The sequence below is a fragment of the Ranitomeya imitator genome, chromosome 10, assembly GCF_032444005.1.
Source record: "Ranitomeya imitator isolate aRanImi1 chromosome 10, aRanImi1.pri, whole genome shotgun sequence".
NCBI classification, from domain to species: Eukaryota; Metazoa; Chordata; class Amphibia; order Anura; family Dendrobatidae; genus Ranitomeya; species Ranitomeya imitator.
This window is the reverse complement of record NC_091291.1, coordinates 35,466,050-35,487,077: the sequence shown is the minus strand read 5'-3', so window position 1 is coordinate 35,487,077 and position 21,028 is coordinate 35,466,050. Positions and strand designations below refer to the sequence as shown.

At 48.0% G+C, this 21,028-nt stretch overlaps 1 protein-coding gene across 1 annotated transcript in view; it reads right to left on the bottom strand.

Annotated features, from left to right (window-relative positions):
• The window catches only part of POLD1 (DNA polymerase delta 1, catalytic subunit), a 121,566-nt gene that overhangs the window by 12,028 nt on the left and 88,510 nt on the right, over positions 1–21,028 (bottom strand). Inside the window, exon 24 of the mRNA XM_069741876.1 lies at positions 15,278–15,391. Within this exon, the coding sequence (XP_069597977.1) occupies positions 15,278–15,391 (114 nt within the window). The remainder of the gene's footprint in view (positions 1–15,277; positions 15,392–21,028) is intronic.

Here is a 21,028-nt window from a genome sequence, read left to right as displayed (position 1 = left end):
TACAGCAAACCACACACTAGAGCCTGGGAGACCGGCCACCTCTGATCAGGGCTGTGGAGTCAAGAGAATCTGAGTCCATTTTGGTGGAGTCAGATTCATGGAAATTGAGGAGTCGGAGGTTTGGCTTACTCACTCTGGAGTCAGAGTCATGGAGTCGAAGCCCATTTTGGTGGAGTCGGTGCAATGGAAATTGAGGAGTCGGGAGTCAGGGGTTTGGCTTACCGACTCCACAGCCTGATAACCTGCAGTAGGGAGCAGGTAACCTAGGCAAGTAGCATTACACGATAAAGTTAAAAATCCCTCTGTTCTTGCGAATGGAGCAGCTTTTTAGGTAAGAAGTAAATTGTAAAATTGGAATTCTTGCTCGGTAGCATTAATAGAAGCTGCATAAAAATTAAACCTGGGATCCAGCCCTTGATCGGAGGTGGATTTTTTCTTATTACACCATTGTTGTTGTTGCTTATTTTTGACTCTGGCCACAGAAAAAATTGAGCAAACGCAGCAGAAAAAAAAAAAATGAGGAACTTTGTTGAGCAGACAATAAGAAATGGAACAGAGTTCTGGGAAAAGAGACACCCACACGGCTACATGTTTTAGGCAATTTTGCTAACTTAAAATTTCCGCGAATTACTACATTTTTTCGGTTAAATCACAGATTTGCAAAAATGGCTTAAACTGAAGACCAACTTTCAAAATAAAGCTTTAAAAAAAATCGCAAGCATTGTCGGATCAGTTGATCCCAAGACCCCAGAGTCTCCCACCATGAAACATCCCTTTAAGAACACAGGAAGTTTGGTAATAGCATTTTTTTTCTTCTTTAATTTTTGACCATAATCTAAAAGCGTTTTTTTAAGTACCGGTACCAAAAACAGGGATTTTTGTGTTACTCACCGTAAAATCCTTTTCTCCGAGTCGATCATTGGGGGATACAGGACTGTGGGTGTATGCTACTGCCGCCAGGAGGCTGACACTAAGTAGGTATAAAAAAAAAAAGTTAGCTCCTCCTCCATAGTATACACCTTGCCACTGGCCCTGACAGCTCCAGTTTGGTGCACAAGCAGTAGGAGATAGAGAAAACAAAACAGCATTAGAACAAAGACAACATGTCTAGAATAATACTACAGTCTGAACAACCCCATAGACAAATAAAATGAATAGGGAGGGAGCTGTGTCCCGCAATGAACGACTCGGAGAAAAGGATTTTACGGTGAGTAACACAAAAATCCCTGTTTCTCCATCGTCTCATTGGGGGACACAGGACTGTGGGATGTCCCAAAGCAGTCCCAGGGTGGGAAGAAGACTCACTGGAAGAAAACCCCTAGGCACTTACCGCTTATAGGTGTGATACCGCAGCCTGAAGAATTTTCCTTCCCAAACTTGCATCAGCAGAGGCCTGAGTGTGGATATTATAATGTTTAGAGAAAGTGTGCAGGCTGGACCAAGTGGCCGCTTTGCAAACCTGCTCTGCTGAAGCTTGGTGCCGAAGCGCCCACGAAGCCCCTACCGCCCTAGTAGAGTGTGCCCTGATCCCAGCCGGGATGGCTGCACCCTTGATACGGTAGGCCTCCTGAATAGTGCTTCTTATCCATCTGGCTAAGGTCGATCTAGAGGCTGTGAGTCCCTTTTTATGACCCGCAGGAAGAACGAACAGAACATCCGTCTTTCGAAAAGAAGCGGTCCAAGAAACGTATCTTCTCAGAGCTCTCACCAAATCTAGAGTATGGAGAGCTTTTACCACCCGGTGTGTAGGCGCAGGACAAAAAGAAGGCAAGACAATGTCCTCATTAATGTGGAATGAGGAGACTACTTTTGGCAGAAAGGAAGGTGCTGATCTCAGCACCACCTTATCCTGATGAAATTGTAGAAACGGCGCATGATAGGACAAGGCCGCTAATTCCGATACCCGCCTAATGGATGTTATAGCTACCAGAAACAAAACCTTCCAAGAAAGGTACCTTAAAGGAACATCTTGGAGGGGTTCAAATGGAGGTTCCTGAAGAGCACTCAAGACCAAATTAAGGTCCCAAGCTTCTATCGGAGCTTTGTAAGGAGGGACTATATGAGAGACTCCCTGCAAAAAAGTTTTACTTGCAGATTGGTAGCGATCCTGCGCTGGAAAAGAACCGATAAGGCGGATATTTGCCTCCTAAGGGTACTTGGAGCGAGACCTGAGTCTAGACCAGATTGGAGAAAAGCTAGGACATTAGGAATGGAAAACCGAAGAGGAGGAAGACCCTTCTTCCTGCACCATGAGAGAAAGACTTTCCAGGTGTGGTGGTAAATGCGTGCTGAAGCTGTCTTTCGAGCATTAACCATAGTTGAGGCTACTTTCTGAGAAAAACCGGCCTGGGTCAGAATCCAAGATTCAACGGCCAAGCCGTCAAACGCAGGGCCTCTAAGTTCTGGTGGAATATCGGCCCCTGCGACAGAAGATCTGGCTGCATTGGTAGCTGCCAAGGAACCCCGACGATCAGCTGAACTAGGTCTGCGTACCATGACCTCTGAGGCCAATCTGGGGCGACTAGAATTGCCGGAACTCCCTCTAACTTGATCTTCCTGACGACCTTTGGAAGCAGCGCCAGAGGGGGAAAGAGATATGGAAGACGAAATTGGTTCCAAGATAGGACTAGTGCGTCTACGGCAATTGCTCCTGGATCTCGAAACCGTGCAACGAACCTGGGTACTTTGGTACTCGACCCAGTGGCCATTAGATCCACGTCCGGGATTCCCCAGCGTAGACATATCTGCCGAAAAACATCGGGGTGAAGAGACCATTCCCCGGGCGCAAGACCCTGTCGGCTCAGAAAGTCCGCTGTCCAGTTCTCCTTGCCCGGGATGTAAACTGCCGAGATCACAGAGTGATTGTTCTCAGCCCAGCGGAGGACTTGTCCTACCTCGCGCATGGCTGATCTGCTGCGAGTGCCCCCCTGATGATTTACGTAGGCCACGGCCGTGGCATTGTCCGATTGGATCCGCACCGGGCGACCCGCCAGAAGATAGTGAAAGTGCTGCAAGGCCAGCCAAATTGCCCTTATCTCCAACAGGTTGATTGGAAGGGTTGATTCCCTTGGGGACCAACGACCCTGAGCCGTGTGCTGGAGAAACACTGCTCCCCAACCGAGAAGGCTGGCGTCCGTAGTGACTACCAGCCAATGAACTGGAGGAAAGGCTTTCCCCTGAAGTAGGGATGAACTCCTCATCCACCATATCAGGGATTGCCTGACCCCAGGAGACAGACGACACCTGAGGTTGAGAGACAAAGGACTCCTGTCCCAGGCTGACAGAAGTGCCTGTTGGAGTGGACGAAGATGGAATTGGGCGAATGGAACCGCTTCTATAGCTGCTACCATCCTGCCCAAGACCTTCATGCAGAACCGGATTGAATGGAAACTCGGCTGCCGAAGAATTTTTACCTCCTGCCGGAGACAAAGCACCTTGTCCTGGGGTAAAATAGTTAGCCCCCGAGAGGTGTCGAAGATCATCCCTAAAAAAGAGATCTTCCGAGATGGTACTAGAGATGACTTCTTTAAATTGACCAGCCACCCTAGACGAGCTAGGGTGTCCAAAGAGATGTTGACGTTGTCCCTGCATGCCTGAAAAGTTGGTCCTTTGACTAAGAGATTGTCTAAGTAAGGCAGAATGACTATGCCTCGAGCGTGCAGGATTGACACCGCTGTTGCCATCACCTTCGTGAACACCCTGGGAGCAGTTGCGAGCCCGAAAGGTAATGCAGTGAATTGGAAGTGTCGCTCGCCTATGGAAAACCATAGAAATTTTTGATGAGGAGGAAATATAGGAACGTGCAGATAGGCGTCTTGAATATCTATGGAAGCCAGGAATTCTCCCCTTTCCATAGCCGCAATGACCGAGCGGAGAGATTCCATACGGAAGCGACGAGTGCTGATGAATTTGTTTAGACACTTTAGGTCCAGAATGGGTCTCACGGTCCCATTCTTTTTGGGAACCGTAAACAGATTTGAATAAAACCCTTTGAACCTTTCTTCCTTTGGAACAGGGACAATGACCCCGTTGGACTGAAGAGACTCGACTGCTCTGAATAAAGCTCTTAGACGGGTTTTTGAACTGGGAAGACTGGATGGAAAAAAACGGCCTGGAGGGAGATAGGAAAACTCTATTTTGTACCCTGAAACCACCAGGTCTCTTACCCATCTGTCTTGAACAACTGACAGCCAGGACTGATGGAACAGTAGTAGGCGACCGCCTACCCTGTTGAAAGCGACGAGAGGCTGCCTCCAGTCATTTAGCCGAAGATCGAGGATATCTAGATCCCCTAGATCTTGATGGTTGATACCGCATTCTTGCCAATGGATTGGCCCTATAGGAGACCTTGTGCTCCCTGTCTTGGACAGGCCGACTTGGGGGACCTGCGCTTGGTGCCGCAGACCACCGGGAGTTACGAAAGGATTTAAATCTTGCTTGAAATTGGCGACGAAAAGGTTGCTTAACCTTTTGTTGAGGAAGGAAATTACTTTTACCTCCCGTGGTATCAGATATAAGCTGATCCAGTTTTTCGCCAAAAAGACGGACACCTTGATAAGGGAGGGATGTAAGGGACTTTTTTGAAGTAGAGTCCGCCCGCCAATTTCTTAGCCATAGGGCCCTTCTGATAGCAATAGCATTTGCCGCAGCCAATGCTGAACAATTTGCCGCACCCAAGGATGCATTAATCAGATAATTTCCTGCTAAAGATATCTGATTTGACATCTCTATCACCTCTACAGGAAACCCCTTATCCTGAAGAGCCTTAGTTACGGACTCTGACCAAGCTATCATAGCTTTGGCAACCCATGTGGCCGCAAAAGACGGCGCGAGGGCTGACCCTGAAGCCTCAAACAGAGACCGAGCTAGACTCTCTAGGAGCCGATCAGTCGGATCCTTAATAGACGACCCATTAGGAAGAGACAGCAACGTACTAGAGGCCAAACGGGACACGGGAGGATCCACTGAAGGGGATTCTGCCCATTTTTTACAAAGCTCTGGAGCGAAAGGATACCTTGCACCTAGGGCCTTATGGCCTAAGAAACGCTTATCTGGTCGCTCCATGTGACGTTGGACTAGATCCTCAAACTCAGGATGAGTAGAAAACACCCTATGAGGTTGCTTGAATTTCTTAAAGGACACCTTATGACCAGAAGGTAAGGTGGCCACATCCTCTACTCCCAAAGTCTGGTTAACGGCCTCAATGAGACTGTCAACAGATTCCTGATAACCAGGAGCTTCTAAATCAAAAGACCCCTCTGAGTCATAGTCCGAACCATGTTCACTCAATTCCGCAGGAGGGGGAGATCGAGAGACGGGATTCAAAGATGCTGATGCACCTGACGGACCGGGAGACGCTGTATGGGATCGTTTCCCCTGTGTCTGCCTAGAGGGAGTACGGCCCCTGCAGGCCGGAGGATCCTGAAAATCGGAGGATCTTTCCAAAACAGGCGGATGAATGTCCCTGACAGGGGCTTGAAGGGACTCAACCGCCTTTGTTAGAGACGCCATAGACTGCGTTAATGATATGACCCACTCAGGGGGAGACACTGCCGACCCAGGTACAGGCACACCCGGCAGGATAGCCGGCGGGGTAACAGGCAGGGTAGCAGACGGGGGCTCCTGCACGCGCTCGGAATCACAAGCCTCACAGAGATGGTTACTTTGCGTATGCGGAAAAGCAGACCGACAGGTAATGCATGAGGAATACAGAACTGAGTGAGTCTTAGGGTTTCTAGACATGATGACTCTAAAGCCGCTATGCTCCGTATCTCCTTATGAGCTACTAGGTCTAGAACAAATACTGTTGTCAGGCTGAGGGAAGTAGCGCTTACCCCAGTCCTGTGTCCCCGTATGCTCTCAAACACTGAACCATGTTTCCTGTGCAAATCACACATATACAGTTAGGTCCATATATATTTGGACAGAGACAACATTTTTCTAATTTTGGTTATAGACATTACCACAATGAATTTTAAACAAAACAATTCAGATGCAGTTGAAGTTCAGACTTTCAGCTTTCATTTGAGGGTATCCACATTAAAACTGGATAAAGGGTTTAGGAGTTTCAGCTCCTTAACATGTGCCACTCTGTTTTTAATGGGGCCAAAAGTTATTGGACAATTGACTCCAAGGCTATTTCATGGACATGTGTTGGCAATCCCTTCGTTATGTCATTCTCAATTAATCAGATAAAAGGCCTGGAGTTGATTTGAGGTGTGGTGCTTGCATTTGGAAGGTTTTGCTGTGAAATACACATGCGGTCAAGGGAGCTCTCCATGCAGGTGAAACAAGCCATCCTTAAGCTGCGAAAACAGAAAAAACCCATCCGAGAAATTGCTGCAATATTAGGAGTGGCAAAATCTACAGTTTGGTACATCCTGAGAAAGATAGAAAGCACTGGTGAACTCATCAATGCAAAAAGACCTGGGCGCCCACGGAAGAAAACAGTGGGGGATGATCACAGAATAATCTCCATGGTGAAGAGAAACCCCTTCACAACAGCCAACCAAGTGAACAACACTCTCCAGGAGGTCGGCGTATCAATATCCAAATCTACCATAAAGAGAAGACTGCATGAAAGTAAATACAGAGGGTTCACTGCACGGTGCAAGCCACTCATAAGCATCAAGAATAAAAAGGTTAGACTGGACTTTGCTAAAAAACATCTAAAAAAGCCAGCACATTTCTGGAAGAACATTCTTTGGACAGATGAAACCAACATCAACCTCTACCAGAATGATGGAAAGAGAAAAGTATGGCGAAGGCGTGGTCCAGCTCATGATCCAAAGCATAGCACATCATCTGTAAAACACGGCGTAGGCAGTGTGATGGCTTGGGCGTGCATGGCTGCCAGTGGCACTGGGTCACTAGTGTTTATTGATGATGTGACACAGGACAGAAGCAGCCGAATGAATTCTGAGGTCTTCAGAGCCATACTGTGTGTTCAGATCCAGCCAAACTGATTGGTTGTTGTTTCATACTACAGATGGACAATGACCCAAAACATAAAGCCAAAGCAACCAAGGAGTTTATTAAAGCAAAGATGTGGAATATTCTTGAATGGCCAAGTCAGTCACCTGATCTCAACCCAATTGAGATTTGCATTTCACTTGTTAAAGACTAAACTTCAGACAGAAAGGCCCACAAACAAACAGCAACTGAAAACCACCGCAGTGAAGGCCTGGCAGAGCTTCAAAAAGGAGGAAACACAGGATCTGGTGATGTCCATGAGTTCGACACTTCAGGCAGTCATTGCCAACAAAGGGTTTTCAACCCAAGTACTAAAAATGAACATTTTATTTAAAATTATTGAATCTGTCCAATTACTTTTGGTCCCTTTAAAAACAGGGTGGCACATGTTAAGGAGCTGAAACTCCTAAACCCTTCATCCAATTTTAATGTGGATACCTGTTATGAAAGGCAATTCAGTACCACAATGAACATAGCGGTCAGAGCACATACAGTGATCTGACAATAACCCAAAATCATAGAACGAGCTCTGAGACGTGGGAACTCTGCAGACCGCAATCCCTAATCCTCTCCAAACAACACTAGAGGCAGCCGTGGATTGCGCCAAACTCTGCCTAGGCAACTCGGCACAGCCTGAGAAACTAACTAGCCTGAAGATAGAAAATAAGCCTACCTTGCCTCAGAGAAATACCCCAAAGGAAAAGGCAGCCCCCCACATATAATGACTGTGAGTTAAGATGAAAAGACAAACGTAGATATGAAATAGATTCAGCAAAGTGAGGCCCGACTTTCTTAACAGAGCGAGGATAGGAAAGATAACTTTGCGGTCTACACAAAACCCTAAAGAAAACCACGCAAAGGGGGCAAAAAGACCCTCCGTACCGAACTAACGGCACGGAGGTACACCCTTTGCGTCCCAGAGCTTCCAGCAACAAATTAGACAAGCTGGACAGAAAAAATAGCAAACAAATAGCAAAGAAGAACTTAGCTATGCAGAGCAGCAGGCCACAGGAATGATCCAGGGATAAACAAGTCCAACACTGGAACATTGACAGGAAGCCAGGATCAAAGCATTAGGTGGAGTTAAGTAGAGAAGCACCTAACGACCTCACCAGATCACCTGAGGGAGGAAACTCAGAAGCCGCAGTACCACTTTCCTCCACAAACGGAAGCTCCCAGAGAGAATCAGCCGAAGTACCACTTGTGACCACAGGAGGGAGCTCTGCCACAGAATTCACAACAGATACCCTCAAGTGAAAGCTGAAAGTCTGAACTTCAACTGCATCTGAATTGTTTTGTTTAAAATTCATTGTGGTAATGTCTATAACCAAAATTAGAAAAATGTTGTCTCTGTCCAAATATATATGGACCTAACTGTATACTAAATTACAGGGCGGATGCTTGAAAAAGTGGGAGGAGGTACCGCACATGGACCCGGTTTAGGCCGAAGCAGGGAACTAGATTTCACTCCTTCCCCTGCTCTCCCGGGAAAGCTGGGTGCTCGAAACCGGAAGTAAACCGCCGCCGATGGAGGTGGGACTTCCCCCAGACTACAAGACCCATAATGCCACAGGCCGTACAGAAAACCGGAAGCCGCCGAAAAAGGGGCGGGACTTCCGCCCATGTTCAGACTACAAGATCCATAATGCCTCAGGCTGCCTAGAGAACAGGAAACCGCCGAAAAAAGGGGCGGGACTTCCGCCCATGCCCCTGCTGAAGTTTGCTTGTGGGGAATAACGCTGAAAACCAGCACAGCGCCGGATAATAGTCGCCACCTGTGCAGTACCAGCAGAACGCGCGATGAAGCAGGAGCCCCCTGTGCAGCCCTCTGACAGCGGATGAGGTTAGACCAAAAAAATCCACATATAAATATATATACATATATAAAAAAGACGGTGCAGGCACCCTAACTCCTTACACCCTTCAGAAGGTGAGGAGAGGGACCGTCTGCCTCCTTTAAACACCGTAGCCGTGCATTGGTGATGAAGTGGAGGCTGCACGGACAAGGAATGAATGCCTGTACAACCTAGGGTTCCGTTACCTCAGGGTGGTCAGGTTCTTAGTCCGGCAAAAAAATCCCACGTCGCGGGAGAGGATACGTGGAGGCGACACTCCACTTGCTCGCCCATTGTTGGTTTGGGGAGATCGGACCCCTTCAAAAGGGTCCGTCGCCCCGGTCTTATCTTCAGAGAAAGAGAAAAAAAGCATCTGGGAAAACCCAGAGATGTGCCTCCTACGGACACTAAGCATAAACTGGAGCTGTCAGGGCCAGTGGCAAGGTGTATACTATGGAGGAGGAGCTAACTTTTTTTTTTTTATACCTACTTAGTGTCAGCCTCCTGGCGGCAGTAGCATACACCCACAGTCCTGTGTCCCCCAATGAGACGATGGAGAAAACATGTTACAATTTTTTCCATTATTGAATACTATTGGACATCAGATGCCAGGCACAGAAAATGCCATGGAGGACTGCATGCCGGACCAAGGCACAGCAGATACAATTGCTCTTCTCCATGTATTGATCATTGGCGTTTATTATTATGATGCCATTTTGGGATAAATAATGGTTATTTTATTTACTTTTTTTTTTTTTGTTTGTTTGTTTTGAAAACGCTCAGGTTTTAAATAAAAATGTACAATATTCTTAATGCACGAATGTATAACAAGATATCACCATAAAAATAATAAAATGCCCGTAAAACAAAACTGAAAAAAAAATCGAGTAAATTAATAATTAATATAATGAAAAGCTGAAAGTAAATAATAGTGATGAAAAGAAAAAAAAATGTATATATTTACTGCAGAATAATCTCTCCATTTAATATTAATATGGGATGATTGACCCAAGCCCAGGAAAGCAAAGAATGGGATTTGCTAGATTTTCCCATGTTTTGTATTGAATTATTAGAGGCATATTCTCAGATGCCTTTTTATGCCGATAGTTTGATCATTTGTGCAACATACATTGAATTATTTAGTTATCAGTTATATGTGTTTTAAAAAAAATGACGAATGAAATACAATTTTGTAACACATACAAGTGCTTTAAACATTGTATTTCTACATCTACCTCTATGTTACTAAGTGAACAATTTAAAAGGAATCTGTCGCCTCCAAAAGTCGTATTTACCTGTAGAAAAAGTGGTAATCTGGAGGTAAATTGCATTTAAATCATGTCTTTGCGGCTTACTAGGGAGAACATTATATTTTATTCTCCCTGCAGCTGCTCGAACAAGCTGTCAAAGTGCCGGGAAGTAGGGATGGGCGGACCGGTGGAAGTTCAGGTTCTGGTACCTGACCTAAGATTTTTAGAAAGTTCAGTTCGGGTACCAGAACAGTACCCAAACTTCCACCAGAACCTGAACACCATTGAAAATAATGGTTACCCAAAATGCTAAGAAAAATATCTCCGTGTTTCTCTCTCTCCCTGTCTGTGCCTCGCTCTCCCTGTCTGTGCCTCTCTGAGTCTCTCTGCCTCTCTCTCCCTGTCTGTGCCTCTCTCTCTATCCGTCTGTGCCTCTCTCTCATTCTGTGCCTCTCTATCTCCTTGTCTGTGCCTCTCTCTCTCTCCGTCTGTGCCTCTCTCTCTCTCCGTCTGTGCCTCTCTCTCTCTCTCCGTCTGTGCCTCTCTCTCTCTCCGTCTGTGCCTCTCTCTCTCTCCGTCTGTGCCTCTCTCTCTCTCCGTCTGTGCCTCTCTCTCTCCGTCTGTGCCTCTCTCTCTCTCCGTCTGTGCCTCTCTCTCCCTGTCTGTGCCTCTCTCTCCCTGTCTGTGCCTCTCTATCCGTCTGTGCCGCTCTATCCGTCTGTGCCTCTCTCTCCCTGTCTGTGCCTCTCTCTCTCTCCGTCTGTGCCTCTCTCTCCGTCTGTGCCTCTCTCTCCGTCTGTGCCTCTCTCTCCGTCTGTGCCTCTCTCTCTCTCCGTCTGTGCCTCTCTCTCCCTGTCTGTGCCTCTCTCTCCCTGTCTGTGCCTCTCTCCCTGTCTGTGCCTCTCTCTCCCTGTCTGTGCCTCTCTCTCCCTGTCTGTGCCTCTCTCCCTGTCTGTGCCTCTCTATCCGTCTGTGCCTCTCTATCCGTCTGTGCCGCTCTATCCGTCTGTGCCGCTCTCTCCCTGTCTGTGCCTCTCTCTCTCTCCGTCTGTGCCTCTCTCTCCGTCTGTGCCTCTCTCTCCGTCTGTGCCTCTCTCTCCGTCTGTGCCTCTCTCTCCGTCTGTGCCTCTCTCTCCGTCTGTGCCTCTCTCTCCGTCTGTGCCTCTCTCTCCGTCTGTGCCTCTCTCTCCGTCTGTGCCTCTCTCTCCGTCTGTGCCTCTCTCTCCGTCTGTGCCTCTCTCTCCGTCTGTGCCTCTCTCTCCGTCTGTGCCTCTCTCTCTCTCCGTCTGTGCCTCTCTCTCCCTGTCTGTGCCTCTCTCTCCCTGTCTGTGCCTCTCTCCCTGTCTGTGCCTCTCTATCCGTCTGTGCCGCTCTATCCGTCTGTGCCTCTCTCTCCCTGTCTGTGCCTCTCTCTCCCTGTCTGTGCCTCTCTATCCGTCTGTGCCTCTCTCTCCCTGTCTGTGCCTCTCTCTCATTCTGTGCCTCTCTATCTCCTTGTCTGTGCCTCTCTATCTCATTCTGTGCCTCTCTCTCTCCCTGTCTGTGCCTCTCTCTCCCTGTCTGTGCCTCTCTATCCGTCTGTGCCTCTCTCTCCGTCTGTGCCTCTCTCTCATTCTGTGCCTCTCTCTCTCCCTGTCTGTGCCTCTCTCTCCGTCTGTGCCTGTCTCTCCCTGTCTGTGCCTCTCTCTCCGTCTGTGCCTCTCTCTCCGTCTGTGCCTCTCTCTCCGTCTGTGCCTCTCTCTCTCAGTCTGTGCCTCTCTCTCTCCGTCTGTGCCTCTCTCTCTCCGTCTGTGCCTCTCTATCTCCTTGTCTGTGCCTCTCTCTCTCTCCGTCTGTGCCTCTCTCCCTGTCTGTGCCTCTCTCTCCCTGTCTGTGCCTCTCTATCTCCTTGTCTGTGCCTCTCTATCTCATTCTGTGCCTCTCTCTCCCTGTCTGTGCCTCTCTCTCCCTGTCTGTGCCTCTCTATCTCCTTGTCTGTGCCTCTCTATCTCATTCTGTGCCTCTCTATCTCTCTATGCCTCTCTCTCTCCGTCTGTGCCTCGCTCTCTCCGTCTGTGCCTCGCTCTCTCCGTCTGTGCCTCGCTCTCTCCGTCTGTGCCTCGCTCTCTCCGTCTGTGCCTCGCTCTCTCCGTCTGTGCCTCGCTCTCTCCGTCTGTGCCTCGCTCTCCCTGTCTGTGCCTCGCTCTCCCTGTCTGTGCCTCGCTCTCCCTGTCTGTGCCTCGCTCTCCCTGTTACTAAGTGAACAATTTAAAAAGAATCTGTCGCCTCCAAAAGTCGTATTTACCTGTAGAAAAAGTGGTAATCTGGAGGTAAATTGCATTTAAATCATGTCTTTGCGGCTTACTAGGGAGAACATTATATTTTATTCTCCCTGCAGCTGCTCGAACAAGCTGTCAAAGTGCCGGGAAGTAGGGATGGGCGGACCGGTGGAAGTTCAGGTTCTGGTACCTGACCTAAGATTTTTAGAAAGTTCAGTTCGGGTACCAGAACAGTACCCAAACTTCCACCAGAACCTGAACACCATTGAAAATAATGGTTACCCAAAATGCTAAGAAAAATATCTCCGTGTTTCTCTCTCTCTCTCCGTCTGTGCCTCTCTCTCTCCGTCTGTGCCTCTCTCTCTCCGTCTGTGCCTCTCTCTCCCTGTCTGTGCCTCTCTCTCCCTGTCTGTGCCTCTCTCTCCCTGTCTGTGCCTCTCTATCCGTCTGTGCCGCTCTATCCATCTGTGCCTCTCTCTCCCTGTCTGTGCCTCTCTCTCTCTCCGTCTGTGCCTCTCTCTCCGTCTGTGCCTCTCTCTCCGTCTGTGCCTCTCTCTCTCTCCGTCTGTGCCTCTCTCTCTCTCCGTCTGTGCCTCTCTCTCTCTCCGTCTGTGCCTCTCTCTCCCTGTCTGTGCCTCTCTCTCCCTGTCTGTGCCTCTCTCCCTGTCTGTGCCTCTCTATCCGTCTGTGCCGCTCTATCCGTCTGTGCCTCTCTCTCCCTGTCCGTGCCTCTCTCTCCCTGTCTGTGCCTCTCTATCCGTCTGTGCCTCTCTCTCCCTGTCTGTGCCTCTCTCTCATTCTGTGCCTCTCTATCTCCTTGTCTGTGCCTCTCTATCTCATTCTGTGCCTCTCTCTCTCCCTGTCTGTGCCTCTCTCTCCCTGTCTGTGCCTCTCTCTCCCTGTCTGTGCCTCTCTCTCCGTCTGTGCCTCTCTCTCCGTCTGTGCCTCTCTCTCCGTCTGTGCCTCTCTCTCCGTCTGTGCCTCTCTCTCTCAGTCTGTGCCTCTCTCTCTCCGTCTGTGCCTCTCTCTCTCCGTCTGTGCCTCTCGCTCTCTCCTTGTCTGTGCCTCTCTATCTCCTTGTCTGTGCCTCTCTCTCTCCGTCTGTGCCTCTCTCTCCCTGTCTGTGCCTCTCTATCTCCTTGTCTGTGCCTCTCTATCTCATTCTGTGCCTCTCTCTCCCTGTCTGTGCCTCTCTCTCCCTGTCTGTGCCTCTCTATCTCCTTGTCTGTGCCTCTCTATCTCATTCTGTGCCTCTCTCTCTCTCTGTGCCTCGCTCTCTCCGTCTGTGCCTCGCTCTCTCCGTCTGTGCCTCGCTCTCTCCGTCTGTGCCTCGCTCTCTCCGTCTGTGCCTCGCTCTCTCCGTCTGTGCCTCGCTCTCTCCGTCTGTGCCTCGCTCTCTCCGTCTGTGCCTCGCTCTCTCCGTCTGTGCCTCGCTCTCTCCGTCTGTGCCTCGCTCTCTCCGTCTGTGCCTCGCTCTCTCCGTCTGTGCCTCGCTCTCCCTGTCTGTGCCTCGCTCTCCCTGTCTGTGCCTCGCTCTCCCTGTCTGTGCCTCGCTCTCCCTGTCTGTGCCTCGCTCTCCCTGTCTGTGCCTCGCTCTCCGTCTCTCTCCCTGTCTGTGCCTCTCTCCCTATCTGTGCCTCTCTCTGCCTCTGTGTCTCTCTCCCTGTCTGTGCCTCTATCTACCTCTGTGTCTCTCTCCGTCTGTGCCTCTCTCCCTGTCTGTGCCTCTCTGAGTCTCTCTGCCTCTCTCTCCCTGTCTGTGCCTCTCTCTGCCTCTGTGTCTCTCTCCCTGTCTGTGCCTCTATCTACCTCTGTGTCTCTCTCCCTGTCTGTGCCTCTCTGAGTCTCTCTGCCTCTCTCTCCCTGTCTGTGCCTCTCTCTGCCTCTGTGTCTCTCTCCCTGTCTGTGCCTCTCTCTGAGCCGATTTCTCTCTGCCTGTTTGTCTCTCTCTGTGCCTCTCTCTATGCGCCTCTCTCTGCCTCTGTGCAGTGATGACTTGAAGCGAGCAGCTGCAGGGAGAACAAAACAATTTTGTCCCTGTAGCCGCTGTTCCAGTACACCTGATAAAAAATGCCATGTACCTGTAGATTACCCCAATATCTGCAGGTAAATGATGTTTTTTGGAGGCGACAAGTTCTCATTACCGTAATTACTTCTGCACTGATGACTTAGAAACCAAGAAACTAGCAAACTTTTGACAGAAAAGGGGTAACTCAAGAACTGATTATTTTTCATTTTCCTAATTTTAGGCTGGAAAAGGACCGACGTGCCTCCTCTGGAAAGTTAAGTAACTTATAAATGAGAAGTATGGTAAAACAATAAAAGACCAAACAGGTATTAATGGGCGTATTGTGACCACGTGATGTAATAGCGCTTCATTAATTAACAGGAGTGATGGTCTCCGCTCCGCGCCTCAGCGCAGCCCACTGGTCAGGAGCCGGAGAAAAAAGTACCTTCTCTGCTCCGAGATGGCTGGTGTGTGACGGTCAAACACTAATATAACGTTATGATTGGCCCTAACAATGGACGCTCAGTATTTTATTACAATTTGTTTATAGAAAAGAGGAAATCCTTCTGTAGGGTAAAGAATTGTAAAACTCCTGAAAATAACATGCTAAATCCAAAGAAATTCATTAAGGAGTAATATAGGTTACTGATTAAGCATGGAAACTTTCTTTTGGAAACTTTTGGCCACAGACAGTGTGGGGTACTGGAGTTCAGATGAACTGGGCTCACCTGCAATACCAGACATGGCCTATAGGCCGATTGGGCGCTATTTCCGACAACAAAAATAAGAAGGTCCTTTAAATTTTTAAAGGGTTGTTCCGGTCTACAAGAAACGATCACCTACCAACCTATATTTGTTAGATTACGGCAGATCACTGCCCGGCAGACTGGAATACCCCTTTAAGTGTATGGTCACGATTTCATCCGTTCGCAGTAATGCAGGCAGACCACTCACCGTCATGATTTAACGTTGCTTTGCATCCGATGCAGGTGCTTCGCTTCTTTGCAAAAGCCATCAGACCCCCAACCTTAGAGGTAAGGACAGTCTTGCATCTCGTGTGTTCTCCCTCTGCAAACAAAAAAAAAATAAAATAAAAATGCAATAAGTCACATACTTGATCCCAAGAAAGAGGCCCCACTCACACTCAAAAACCACGACATACAATAAATCATACCCATATCCATCATGTTTTTCAGGCCTGATCTACACTGTCGTCTTTAGCATCACTGATTGGTATCAGGTGTTGTCAGGGCATGCTGGGGGCTAACCGAGGGTCTTCAGCGTGCTCCAATAATATGTTCGGCTGCAGGAATTGCATAACAAACAGACAATCCCTACATGTGTTGCGTCTGTCGAACAGCCCTGAGACACGCAATTGCGGGGACTTGAACTTATTATTCGAGCACTCCGAAGACCCTCAGTTACCACCTGAGCATGAAGATAACACCTTATCTGAGCACGTTTGCTCATCACTAGTCCTTATGCTTTCCTGTCGCCAGTGCAGAGCGACATTTTTTGCCCCATTCTTTAGAAGTACACTACGTTGTCTTAATTGGAGATCTCAGCATGGACGTAAAACCACACACCCCTCCGCGTAACACCACACAACTCTCCACGTAACACCAGACACCTCTCCGCGTAACACCACACAACTCTCCACGTAACACCAGACACCTCTCCGCGTAACACCAGACACCTCTCCGCGTAACACCACACACCTCTCCGCGTAACACCACACAACTCTCCACGTAACACCAGACACCTCTCCGCGTAACACCAGACACCTCTCCGCGTAACACCACACACCTCTCCGCGTAACACCACACAACTCTCCACGTAACACCACACACCTCTCCGCGTAACACCAGACACCTCTCCGCGTAACACCAGACACCTCTCCGCGTAACACCAGACACCTCTCCGCGTAACACCAGACACCTCTCCGCGTAACACCACACAACTCTCCACGTAACACCAGACACCTCTCCGCGTAACACCAGACACCTCTCCGCGTAACACCACACACCTCTCTGCGTAACACCACACAACTCTCCACGTAACACCACACACCTCTCCGCGTAACACCACACACCTCTCTGCGTAACACCACATACCTCTCCGCGTAACACCACACACATCTCCACGTAACACCACACCCCTCCGCGTAACACAACACACCTCTACACGCAAAACCACACACTTCTCCACGTAACACCACACACCTCTCCGCGTAACACCACACCTCTCCGCGTAAAACCACACACCCCTCCGCGTAACACCACACACCCCTCCGCGTAACACCACACACCCCTCCGCGTAACACCACACACCCCTCCGCGTAACACCACACACCCCTCCGCGTAACACCACACACCCCTCCACGTAACACCACACACCTCTCCTCGTAACAACACACACTCCTCTCCGCGTAAAACCACACACCTCTACACGCAAAACCACACACCCCTCCGCGTAACACCACACACCTCTCCACGTAACACCACACACCTCTTCGCGTAACACCACACCTCTACACGCAAAACCACACACCTCTCCTCGTAAAACCACACACCTCTCCACGTAACACACCACACCTCTCCATGTAACACCACACACCTCTTCGCGTAACACCACACCTCTACACGCAAAACCACACACCTCTCCGCGTAACACCACACACCCCTCCGCGTAACACCACACACCTCTCCGCGTAACACCACACACCTCTCCCCGTAACACCACACAACTCTACGCGTAACACCACACACCTCTTCATGTAAAACCACACACATCTACCCGTAACACCACACACCTCTACGCGTAACACCACACACCCCTCCGCGTAACACCACACACCTCTCCACGTAACACCACACACCTCTCATCGTAAAACCACACAACTCTCCCCGTAACACCACACACCTCTCCGTGTAACACCACACACCTCTCCATGTAAAACCACACACCTCTACCCGTAACACCACACAGCTCTCCGTGTAACACCACACACCTCTCCCCGTAACACCACACAGCTCTCCGCGTAACACCACACACCTCTACACGCAAAACCACACACCTCTACATGCAAAACCACACACCTCTCCCCGCAAAACCACACACCTCTACACGCAAAACCACACCTCTACACGCAAAACCACACACCTCTCCCTGTAAAACCACACACCTCTCCGCGTAAAACCACACACCTCTCTGCGTAACACCACACACCTCTCCCCGTAAAACCACACACCTCTCCCGTAAAACCACACACCTTTCCACGTAAAACCACACACCTCTCCCCTTAAAACCACACACCTCTTGCCATAAAAACCATACACCTCTCCCCATAAAAACCACACACCTCTACATGTAAAACCACACACCAAACAACAACCACAAGACGGATTTCATCACCAGGTATGATTGTAATCAGTATAACGGCGCCGACCTGACACTGTCTGTAAGTTACTGAGCACAATCTTGCTGACGGGTTCCCTTTAAATTATTCTTGTTCAGTATGAATGACAATAATTACATTCTAGAAACCTTATCAAGAATGAATCATGGTGTGCATGCCAAACATGCAGACCTATGAAGATATTCTGCTAAATAAGGAACTGGATTACAGAAAAGTCTAAAATAAACTAACATTACCTCAATAATAAGATAGCGTTTGGTAATATTTTGTAAGACCACACTGTTAATCTGTTTCCATGCGGAGTATAGTGAGACTTTAGGACCCTCCAGGGTTTCAGATCTTGCTAATTTATCAGTCATAATATTTTGCTCATTTTTTTTAATTGACAATGCAGAAGTCCTTTAGATCTCCTGTTATAGAAGACGCAGTCTTTGCCCCCTTTTATGCATTAAAGAAGTCCCATCAAAGTTTGTATTCTCTTAATATATTGCTGTCATCATATTATATAGTGCTGTGTACTTACAACTGCTTATTTTGCCTTTCTTCCCAGATGATTATTCTCTTTTCTTTGCTTTATGTAGAAACGGGAGGTCTCTTGTCCCTGCATTTATCATCCCCCTCTTCAACTCCTGACCCAGCTGCTCCTCCTCCTCGAGACTTTTGCAAGGACTCATGACTCATACAGTAAAAAATTTACCTCCTATTTCTACATAGAGCTTAGAAGGATTCAGCAAGTCAGTTATTAGTCACGTGATGCCATAGACTTAATGGAAAACCTGAAAAACCTAATCACAATAATGCGGAATCCCAGAACAAAAATATATACCAAAACAGAAAAACAGAGATCCCTAAAAAATAACTTTTAATAATCCGATTAAAAAGACTATATTTACCAACAATACTAATAAAACAGTATTAAATGTACCTGATAGACCCTAGATCAAACTACAATGAATCCTGCCTAGCAGTGGAGGTTGGCACCCTACTTTTCCGCGGTTGGCGCCCCCACTCCTCGACGGCTCGCCCTTACAAGCCCTATAAGGACCTAAAATAAGGAAAGGCTCAAAAAACCCTGCTAATGATACCTAAACTAATAACCTGCCTAACAGTGGAGGTAGGCACCCTAATTTTCTGCGGTAGGCGCCCCCACTCAGCGGCGGCTAGCCCTAGGGTCCCTAAAAATCCCTATAATCCGGGATAGACAAAAAGATTTTGTCCCACAAACACCACCGATACCCGTAGAAGAGGCAAAAAAAAAACCCAAACAAAATAGAAAAATAAACCCAAACAAAAAAATATAAATAACAAAAAAACAATGGCACTATACTGTACCAGTGTACCATAGAGAGCTAACAAAAATGCTATGATGGAAGCAAAATGTTACCCTCAAGATAGTGTATAATAGAATACTTCAACCCAAATACGGGTATACTGGGTGCAATAATATTTGTGTCCACAAACAAAAACCCAGCACTTTGATAGAGTCCATTCTTGTTACACTATATAATATGCAAATGCTGGATGAAAAATAACAAATAGTGTATGTCCATAAATATGGCACAGCGACCATGACAAGAAGTGGACAAAAAGAGGAAAACCTCTAAGCAGCCAGCAAAAAGACCACAAATACCTCTAGATAATGCAAAGGTGAAAAACTCCTCAGAGTATATAACATGAGGATACAAGGGCTCAATCGTCCTAATAATGCAAACAGATAGAGTTATATGTCACCAGCGTACTCATCTATTTGCTGTAGTTTCATGGTGTGGATCCAGCTGCCAAAAATACAGAGCGGATTTATGTAGATGAACATCACCAGCATCTGTCAAATAGTCCCCAAGCAATGCCCGACGCGTTTCCCCCCCATAGGGAATGGTGGGGGTTCATCAGGGGTTATGCAGTAACGCACAAAATAAAAGTGCTATTGCGGTCTATGGTACACTGGTACAGGATAGTGCCATAGTTTTTTTGTTATTTATATTTTTTGTTTGGGTTTATTTTTCTATTTTGTTTGGTTTTTTGTTTTTTGCCTCTTCTATGGGTATCGGTGGTGTTTGTGGGACAAAATCTTTTTGTCTATCCCGGATTATAGGGATTTTTAGGGACCCTAGGGCTAGCCGCCGCTGAGTGGGGGCGCCTACCGCAGAAAATTAGGGTGCCTACCTCCACTGTTAGGCAGGTTACTAGTTTAGGTATCATTAGCAGGGTTTTTTGAGCCTTTCCTTATTTTAGGTCCTTATAGGGCTTGTAAGGGCGAGCCGTCGAGGAGTGGGGGCGCCAACCGCGGCAAAGTAGGGTGCCAACCTCCACTGCTAGGCAGGATTCATTGTAGTTTGATCTAGGGTCTATCAGGCTATCAGGTACATTTAATACTGTTTTATTAGTATTGTTGGTAAATATAGTCTTTTTAATCGGATTATTAAAAGTTATTTTTTAGGGATCTCTGTTTTTCTGTTTTGGTATATACTTAATGGAAAACAGAAGAATTATCTGGATAGAAAGGCAAAATGAGAAATTGTAAGTACAAACTGTAATATAATAGGAGAACTGCAATATATTAGGATAAAAACTCTGAATAAAAAAATGGCACAAGCTGCTACAATGCTAAACGACTGAGCAGGACCTATTGTTTATTACAGCTCAAATCACATTACAGAAGAAGGGGAGAGGTTTTACGAGCAGCAGTGTATGGCTTTACGTTTGGCCTGAGAGTCCTGCTTTAATTTCCACCTACCTGCAAAGAAACTCGTACAGGAAAGGCCATCACTGTGAGGGCACAGTCAGTAGGACTTTCTACTGCTAGGAGGGGAAGCAGGACTCACAGGCTCTTAATGCTAGGAGGGGAAGCAGGACTCACAGGCTCTCCACTGCTAGTAGGGGAAGCAGGATTCACAGGCTCTCCACTGCTAGTAGGGAAAGCAGGACTCACAGGCTCTCTCCATTGCTATCAGGGGAAGCAGGACTCACAGGCTCTCTCCATTGCTATCAGGGGAAGCAGGACTCACAGGCTCTCTCCATTGCTATCAGGGGAAGCAGGACTCACAGGCTCTCTCCATTGCTATCAGGGGAAGCAGGACTCACAGGCTCTCTCCATTGCTATCAGGGGAAGCAGGACTCACAGGCTCTCTCCATTGCTATCAGGGGAAGCAGGACTCACAGGCTCTCTCCATTGCTATCAGGGGAAGCAGGACTCACAGGCTCTCTCCATTGCTATCAGGGGAAGCAGGACTCACAGGCTCTCTCCATTGCTATCAGGGGAAGCAGGACTCACAGGCTCTCCACTGCTA